Genomic DNA, 9,625 nt, shown 5'->3' on the forward strand with positions numbered 1-9,625 from the left:
AGTGAGCACCACTTTCCTGTCCCATTTGTAGAAATTCATTCTTTCCAGATCTACCCTCATGAGATTCCTCCCCGTTCGAGCTAAGAGGTTTATGAACCGAAACTAATTCTTGACTTAACTTATCAGATACTGGAGGATCCTCATTGATCTCTCCTGACATAGTTATAGAGTCTGCACTAACTACATCATTCTTCTTCGATGGGCTACTAAAGCAGCCCTTTTCAACCAAAGCCTTAATGCGAATATTGGGTTCCTCTTCTACCATTGGCGTGCGAATATTAGGTTCCTCTTCTACGATTGGGGTTCGAATATCAAATCCCATCTTGACTGCACTAGAATTTTCATTGCCTCTTAAATCCAATAGTTGTGTATTATTGTCACTCGTCTCTCCTTTCTTTGCTTTCTTGCAGGGTTGAAAAATGTCCTGCTGACTCTCAAAAGTCAATCTGGCCAAGTTTTCATTCTCATTTGTCATTGAAGGAGCTTCATCCCTCATGCCACTGGAAGGGGTAGACGAACCAGGAAAGCCACAAGTAGGAGCGGAATTACATTCATGTAACGATTGCGTGTGACCAATTGACTTTCCTCCACCAAGATCTTGTGATTCTATGGGTTTGTCCTGAAGCACAAAGCATTAATAGACATTAGACAATCAGATGAAAGAATTATGAGTAATTACTTATACTAACACTCAGATCCTACCTGTGACGCCTGAATCCATCGTCCATCAACCCAGTCATAGAGAAGCCTCAACTCTGTATGATTAAATTCTATTTCCTCCTCCCAGTGCATGAACTTCACATTGTACCTTGAATCAGCAATAACCTTAGCAACCACACCAGGCCACCAGCCGCCATTATAGAATGCTTCAACTTCATCAAGGAGGTGAAAGTTTCTAGCCTCCGCTGTTGGAGGAGGGTGTGGCCTAATGTATTGGGCAGAAACAATTTCACTCAGCAAAGTGTCGTCTTCACTTTTCAAGTTTTCATATTCGACCAATAAAACCCTTTCATCAATTACTTTAATGACAGTTGCCATGTACCAAGCAACAGGAAGTTTGTCACGGATATAGGCAATTTCTACTTTACTACCTATGTCATACGTCCTCGCTGTTGTAACCTGAAAATAAAAAGTGAAACAATAAAGAAAAATCCAAAGTCTTGGCAAAAAGAAAGTTGCAAATTTAGGAGCTAAAGATTCGAATAAGCAAGAATACCCTGTTTCAATTCTACCAAAGTTAAATCACATGTTGTGATATTAAGAATATCTTCATATGCCAATATGATCAATTGTCAGTAAATTATAGGTTGGAAGGAAATATATTTAAGCAAATAGTCCTGAAATTCAGGCCTGAGTTCACAAGGACGAGTGTTTCGAGATAGTGAATGCTTTGATCAAGATCATCATGATACATGTGATTCTCAGGCTCATATGCAAGCCACAATCTCCCTAACATTTAGTTAGATCTTGTAAAGATTTAGTTATCCTCTGATAACTGAGTATGTTTGGCATAATATTGCCAAATTGTTTATGATGCACAGTGTATACATGAGAAAAGTAGAGATAGAAACCTGCTCAGAATTTTTTAAGGCGTGTTCACAGTTCTTGTCTACAACATCAGCTACGACCACAGAAGGAACAGTATCAACATTGACATCTGGTACTTGTAAATATTTCCTGGCAGGACCCAAATCTTGAGCAGTCTCCTCCAACTCCACAAAAGGTTCTGTCCCATACAGAGCCAGTGGCTTCCTCGGACCAGCACCACTCTTATGGAATATCCTGCAAACAACAAATGAAGAGCCCTTCCCATCCACCCACCATGAACCAATCAATTTTTTAATATGAAGATGATTTTACCAAATCCAATGAATGTGATTATTAAGTGATAGAAAACACGTACTTTAGTGTTTTGTTCATTATCTTCCAAGCGATATTCGTGCATTACCCAGTTAGTCCTCTGGCCACCTGGAGCCCTACCGGTGTGAAATACCAAGGTTTTCTTCATACCGATGATCTTTTCTGATGTACGATGACGGACGCTGCGGTCAATACCAGTGGACTTCCAGAAGCCTTTAGCAGTTGCTCGATTGTTTTGATGGGAGGAGCGATTGTACTTGCGGTCAAGAGTGCAGAAGAAGAACCACTCTGTGCTGAGCATACTCAGGTTGAGGCGAGATCGAGGGGGAAGGTCCCATGGGTCCCACTTATAGAGATCAATCTCACCAATCGCATCCACATGTAGGGGGAGGCCCGCCACTTTGCGCTTCAAGTAATAGCTGACAAGCTCCTCGTCAGTTGGGTGGAATCTAAACCCCGGAGCTAAAAGGCCATCTGATGGAGGATTCAAGTTCAAGGATGAAGCCTCACAGCTGATTGTTGATAAATCAGTGCCGTGCACTGCCTCTGTTGTTCCCTGAAAAATAAAATAACATCATTATCCAGATCAGAATATAGATCTAGGTAAAATGGAGAGGGAAAATTCGAAGCTAAAATACTCAAGATAGAGAGTATTTGTTCCCTAATAAGAAAAGAAATCATTTGTTGTTTTCAAATGGAAACAAAATCAACTGTCTTCAAACTATAGATATGTTCAGGAAAATATTCCTTAAATTGAGACTAAATTGAGACCTGAAATTGAGATAACGCCGAAAATTTCCAGATAGTAAAATGCTACCATAGATGGTCATGGCTCGAGTGATTGTAACTTGTAAGATCCCTACGCTAAAAAACTATGGCCTTTAAAACTTAAAATCGGAAGCCTTAACTGCTTCCAGTAGGCAAGTCCATTACGCATCTTATTGCACATTTTAGCTTTTGATGTGGTTCTCACCTAGTGGTGACTGCACCTCGATATGATGAATCCTTAGATACACAAACATAAGTAAAATGCATAAATCGCATGCCAAATCATGCACAATATAAATAAAGAAGTCCTCATGAAACTGAGAGTCATAGGCTCATAACAACATAAACAACTACACAAATTGCTGTGTTCTGTGCTCCAGGCAACCTGAGAATTGCAAACATTTGTTCTTTGAATGTCAGTACTCAGCTGATGTCTGGAACAATGTTATGGATTGGATAGGATTTGCATGGAGGTCTTATGTCTGGGATCAAATCAGTAGGTGGTACTCTTGTAACTTGAAAGGTAAAGGATTTATGAAGAATTTGAAACGAGTGGCTCTATCAGTGGCAGTTTACTTCATTTGGCAAGAGAGAAATTTCAGAATTTTCCAAGGAAAGGCTCGGGATTCTGTTTCACTTTTCCGTGCAATAAAGCTCTCCATCTATTCTAAACTTTTGAATGAAAATTTACCTGCACATATGAAGGAAGTGTTTGATAAAATGTAGCTATATGAAAACAGTTTTTGTTTACCAGGTTAACCAAACCTGGTTTTTGATGTACAGCTCTTTTGCACATTTGGAAGATGAATAAAGCTTTAATTCATTGACCAAAAAAAAACATAAACAACTACAGGACTACTCGAAAATTAAGTTGACAAGTTGTAAATAGAAACCTTAATCCACCATCTCACCCCATCTACAGGACTACTCGAAAATTAAGTTGACAAGTTGTAAATAGAAACCTTAATCCACCATCTCACCCCATGTAGGTTAGTCTTAAAATAACAAAAACCCTTTTAACTGAACCTTCTAAGCTTTACCTATATTTCCATGTACATCAAAATTCAAATGCTGTACGTGAACTTCCATTGACCGAAACCAAGGTGCCTCCTTTCTTGTTCATAACAGCGGCCTATAAACTAAACTGGCGAATAGTTGATATTTCAACAATTAAGCATATGATGACAAACCTCAAAATAAAAAGCCACATCATGTCAACCCACAAGTGGAATCCACATGTTATCGGCTCCAAACTCGCATCTCCACTCTCGTTGCAAAAAAGAAGTGGCATCGCCCCTCCAATTTCACCCCATGTATTTTATATATGACGCCTGGCATTCAGTGAACTGACAGACAATGTTAATTGTTAGGGCAGCGCCATTTCAGCCACTTGTTGGGGTTTACTCTTAAAGGTAGGGTAGGGTTAGCGTTTAGGGTGTACAGATATATCATGTTAATGTCCAGGGTTGTCCGGCTTTGTAGACAGTTTTCTGATCTTATGGAATTAGTTACTTTAATATTCAACAATATCATCACAATTTCAACACAATCTTCCACAAGAAGAATCACACACTCAAATCATCAATTCATTTCATTCATACAACAACAAATATCTATAGAAACCTGTTCAAAGTCATTGGCATGCCCACCCTCCCGCTCAGCCGTGGGAGTCTGATCCCGATCCTCCTCATCCCTCCGCTCCTCCATTAACGGTGCCAAACGCTCATCTGCATTCTTGTTCCCAACAACGTTCTTCTTGAACACCCTGCACACAACGAAGGAAGTGCCTCTAGTGCCCTTCCCATAAAAACGCAAGCTCAACACAAAATGCACCAAAAATCCAACGAAATTCAGCATAAAATTCAACCCAAGAATTAGCATAAGATTCAACCCAAATTCTTAAAAAAGTTTACTTTTAGATACAGCTGTGCACTACGATGGTGTACCCACTTATACCCCCAAGCTATCTTTTAGCACTCACACTGCTTGAACATGAAAGCACATGATGATAATCACCTTTTGCCTTTGGCTTAAGAGGGAAATTTTAAATTGCCCTCTGACCAGAGTACAAAAAGGTGACATCGCCTGAGATTCAAGGATGTAAATGCTAATATAAAAAGATGGATAAGTTACACATAACTCCTCAGCCATACCTTTATTAATACTTACCATCCTTCAATTCATTTATTAGCTCATAAGGAGGAGGGAGTCATCTGCATTTATCTTTCTTAAAATGCCAATCCGAGAACGTCTAGCTAAGAGCGGTAAGTGGTAATAAAGAGTTGAGTGATAAGTGCAACCGAACATGTAGACTAGGAGTGGTATCTTGAATTTCAAATTTGACAAACCTGGTGCCCAAAGTTCTCAAATTGACGTTAATTTGACAATTTGGTAGCCCCAAGCCCCCCCCCGCCCCCCCCTCGCCTTTCCCAATCTTAAAGAACAACCAGAAGTTTGGTAAGAACTGTTCTTCATACACTTTTCTAAGTTAATATTCTTGACCAAAATTAACTTCAACTTGTTTGTGCTTTGGTGTTATGAAACTGTCAGAATAGAACTTCAGGATGAAAACAAAGTTAGAAAAATGTAGAACTTTGCAGTATTAGACCGACAAAATAGAACTCCAGTATAACAAAGTTTAAAAAAGGGTGAAACTTTATGGTCCCCCTAAAAGATTACTAGAGTGTATCCGCAATTAACCCGAATTCTTAGCTCCCAAGTCAGCTTGCGACCGAATCATGTGATAATAAATCAACTTTGCTGCCGGCCTAACAGCAAAACTACCAAATCCCCTCCAAGTTGCAGGGTGTAAACGCCGATAAATAAATAAAAAATAAAAAGGTTTTCAGTGAATGCATCCGCAATTGACCAAAAATCTCACTTTGTAGCTCCGATCATCCTCCTCGAGCCGAAACTCGTGCATGACCCAGTCGGTCCTCTGCCCCTTGGGCGCTCGGCCGACGTGGAACACGAGCTCTTCCTCATCACACAATGCGTCTTGCTCCTGCTGGTCGTCGGCATGAACACGGGCCCGATGCCTGCCCGTGCGCTTCCAGTAACCCCCCGGCGGTGGCCCGATCGCCCGGGCCGCGGAGCAGTCGTACTTGCGGTCGACACGGTGGCTGAAGAAGAACCACTGGGTGTCGGCGAGCCGCGGGAACCCGCCGGCGTGGGAGAGCTTAGGAGGTCCACGGGTTCACGCATCCGGTAGAGCTCGACCTCGGGGATGGCGTCGGAGCGGGGGAGAGGGAGCGCCGGCGATCTTCGCCGGAGGAAGTAGCCCGACGAAGCTCCTCGTCGTGGGCGTGGAAGCGGAACCCGCGGGGCCAGGCGGCGGGCGGCGACGGAGGGCTCATCGGGACTCGCTAGGGTTAGGGTTTCGGAGCCTCTTGGATTCGCTAGGGTTTGTGGCAGCGGGGTGAAGGGGTCCGCATCGGAATTCGAGATTTGATTTTGGGTGGAGTGCGAAACAAGGCAGGCCTTTATGTCTCGAGACGGAACGGAAAGGATTTTGTGTGGGGGGGTGCGATCTGCAAATTTTCAATTTTCATTTCTGAAAAATTTTAACATTTTTTTCGCTGGGGGCGCTACAGGGACCCAGAAACGCATGAGATCATACATGGGACATGTGAGGTGCGCCCGGCTGCCATATTCCAGGATACACTGTTCATAGACATGTGAGGGTGCAGGCTCCATGTCCCACTGACTGGTTCATAGGGAACAGTGTATCAATGGGACATGAAAACTGGCAGACACATATATATCGGCGTAAGTATGAATCCCATATTTTTGGGTCCCATAAGACACATTTTCACTCTTTTTCCGCTATATCTCTGGAGGGTGTAATGCGGCAATAAATATTGTGTTGAGTAGCCGCCGCCATTTTGTTAATTTTATTAGCTTGTAATACAAGAGAGAGGTGGCTACTTCACTGTACGAAAGGAGCCTCCTACTTAAATGGGCTCCTCGAGAGACTAGTCCGGCCCATTTTGTTTCTTTAAGACGAAGATAGCTATCGTTTACACGCAATTGTTACCGTTGCGCGCGCCGTACAAATTAGTAATTTTTGAGAAGGACAAACTTTTCTAGCTGGTTCCCTGAGGGGGAAAAAAAGTAATTTTCAGTAACAAAATATGCGTGATAACTCTCACCCTTAAGCATCCCTAGCTACCAAATACTATCAAATAAACATCATAACTAATCGTAAACACGAATCTAGAATTTGGTTAAATAATACACGGCCAAGAACCAGAGAATCTAGCCCAATACCGTGAGAGTTATATCAGAACCTCCCAACTATTCGGGTCACCCATGATGATGAGTAAGACATTACGTATATATCATGTAAACAAATTTCTTGTTCCGCCTCCCAACTTAGCTACAATTTGCGATTTTGAAGGTCCATTTGAAAATACACCAAATTTGATAAATAAGTACAAAAACAAGATGAGTAGCATTAGAGCATGTTGGATGCTCAAACGCACGCCCTTGGAACAAGAAATTAACCAGTTTTTTGAAGAAAAATTTTTTACAAATAAACAAAGGAGCCAACCTCCAACTATATTCGGCTACTCTCTTTGCATTCAATAGGACCTTCGATACAGAATGTGATCATATAATTTTAGTAGTTACGAAGAAAAAACATAAAAATATTTTAGTCTGATAGATACGATAGATACGTATACGACGAACCACCAAAAAAAAAAAAGCAAATTTCTACAAAATGGAAGGAGCAGAAATCACCAGCATCACCAGATCACATTGATCAAGAGAGCATATATTTTAACGGCATCAGTTACTGAGCTGCTAATGTTCAGACATTTGCCTCCCTAAACACTCATTTTCACCCATTCTCCTCCTTTCACTTATAAAACCTGCTCTTGTATAAGAAAAAGTATGTGGATTGCGAGGGCGAGGATCATAAGGAAAAATTCCCCTGGTTATCGAAACCAGTTGAGCATTTTGAGCAGGAGAGATTACATTTGATCGGAATGAATTAGCAGGATGCTGCGCTTAGATTCACCCATAATCGCCTTCTTTAAGATCTCCTCTGAAAGAGGCGAACAATCAGTGTGAATCTTGAAGCGAACCTGAGCAGGAAAAAAATCCATTAGATGCAAGCTGCTTCAAGCTTCATACCTCCAGCTGATGTTGCTCATGTATACAATGCAAAAGCTTTGTGCTGTAATCATACAGCAATAAGTTTAGACCGGGCTTGACAGTAACCATGTAAATGAAGCAATCTGATTTGGCCTTATAGCATTGCACATAAGTATCATCCCATCAATTTTTTTTCATCATCTCTATGATTTGGTCTCTTTTGAACCTCTGCTTCGCTGTCAGCATTTCCCGGAGTACTCTGCTGTTCTTCACAATGTTCTGTATACACCATCATCCGATTTGATGATTTCTGGATAATTTTAGGCTCAGGCTCCAATGATTTTAAAATCTTTGATCCAGTCGGCAGCTGTCTTGATGCTTCTGCTTCAGCAGCATCCCCACCGTTGTTATTACGTGTTTCTTGAGCAATAACAGGAACTGGTTGATCAGTGTCCACTTTAGGCGCCAGATTTTTCCTGAGGAGAGAGAGACTGCCAAACCTGGTCAGATGACGAGGATATCCTTCTAACTTCTATGGTTTTATACAATATTTTCCATTGAATTAGTTAAATAGAGTCATTATTCATGATTTCTCCCGTAGCAACTGACTCCAAATATATGTAGTCCATATATATATGAGCAATATGAAGGAACTTGGTACCAAGCACAACTTTTTGTGCTTAGTAGTGAGGTGGTTCAATCATATCCACTCATTAAATGGGGCCCACATTCACATGAGTTGGAAGAGTGGATGGGAATGAGACATCTCACTACCAAGCACAAAATTTGTGGTTGGTGCCAAGTTCCTACCTCTCGATCTCTCTCTCTCTATATATATATATATAAATTCCCTGGAACGAACTCAGTATAGGTCACAAACCACAGACTTTTCAGGAAGCATATAGCCTTTCAAACAAACTTATCAGACTAAAAAGTTTCATAGTGAAAGCAAACAAAAAAAAATTAGGCCAATAAGCACCTAACCAAGTAAAAAAGACATGGTTAAAACTAAGTTATCTATGTTGGAGGTATACTCTGGAAAATTGCAGTAAGAAAAATCGATATGTTCACCTCTATGGGTATGCAATGATACAGATACACAGGCCACAACTCTATAATATTTTAGAATGCTTGTCCTATCAATGGAATGATTGCGACAATAAACTACTAGCGAGAACAGTAAGATAAATATTAGCAATAGAATGCTCTATGATATGCATGAATAACAGCACCCCCTGGGCCGCTGCCCCAGACATACAGAAGAAAAAGAACAAGGACAAGAAGAAAAGAAAACATGTCTGTAATTTTAGAAATCTAATTATTTGTTCCTTATCCGCGTATTTTAGTAGATCAGCTCAGACCTAATCGAAATACCAGGACTTGGGAAAATGTCGCCAAAAAAAAACTCAAGAGTACAAGATGATCTTCCAGTGAAACTTAAGACCATAAGGAAAGTGATATGACAATGAAGATAATGGAAGTACCAGAACGCAATTATATGGATGCCTTTAATATATAACCTTCCCAACCCACAGTATTTCGCTTATGAAAAGATAAAACTAAGACGAGAAAAGATATTACACCTACAAAGTCCATTTGTGCTAATATTTAATTTATCATATTAAAGATGAACATTTCTTTCAATCTCCACCAACTGTTTCATTTATATATTAAAGATGAACGTTTCTTGCAAATTCCATCAATTATGTCTTTAAATGTTAAGCTGCATGTCCTTTTGGACCTATAGGGGCATTGGAGTAAACCCTAAACACTATCATCTGTGTAAAGTACGGATTTCTTCAGGTGAAGCTGATACATATTTCATTCATTCATAGTAGACAATGAACAATTTGTGCAAATTCCATCTATTATTCTTAAGTAGCACGTACCTCTGAAC

At 40.6% G+C, this 9,625-nt stretch overlaps 1 protein-coding gene across 1 annotated transcript; it reads right to left on the bottom strand.

Annotated features, from left to right (window-relative positions):
• LOC109831439 lies at positions 5-5,640 on the bottom strand (the record flags this gene model as incomplete). The annotated part of the gene is made up of 6 exons (XM_020398761.1): positions 5,510-5,640; positions 4,252-4,425; positions 1,904-2,416; positions 1,572-1,805; positions 703-1,119; positions 5-619 (listed from the first exon to the last, which is right to left on the bottom strand). Coding segments are annotated over exons 1-6 (1,995 nt in total), but the record flags the coding sequence as incomplete, so codon positions are not given.

This window comes from Asparagus officinalis, chromosome 2 (assembly GCF_001876935.1).
Source record: "Asparagus officinalis chromosome 2, Aspof.V1, whole genome shotgun sequence".
Taxonomy (NCBI): Eukaryota; Viridiplantae; Streptophyta; class Magnoliopsida; order Asparagales; family Asparagaceae; genus Asparagus; species Asparagus officinalis.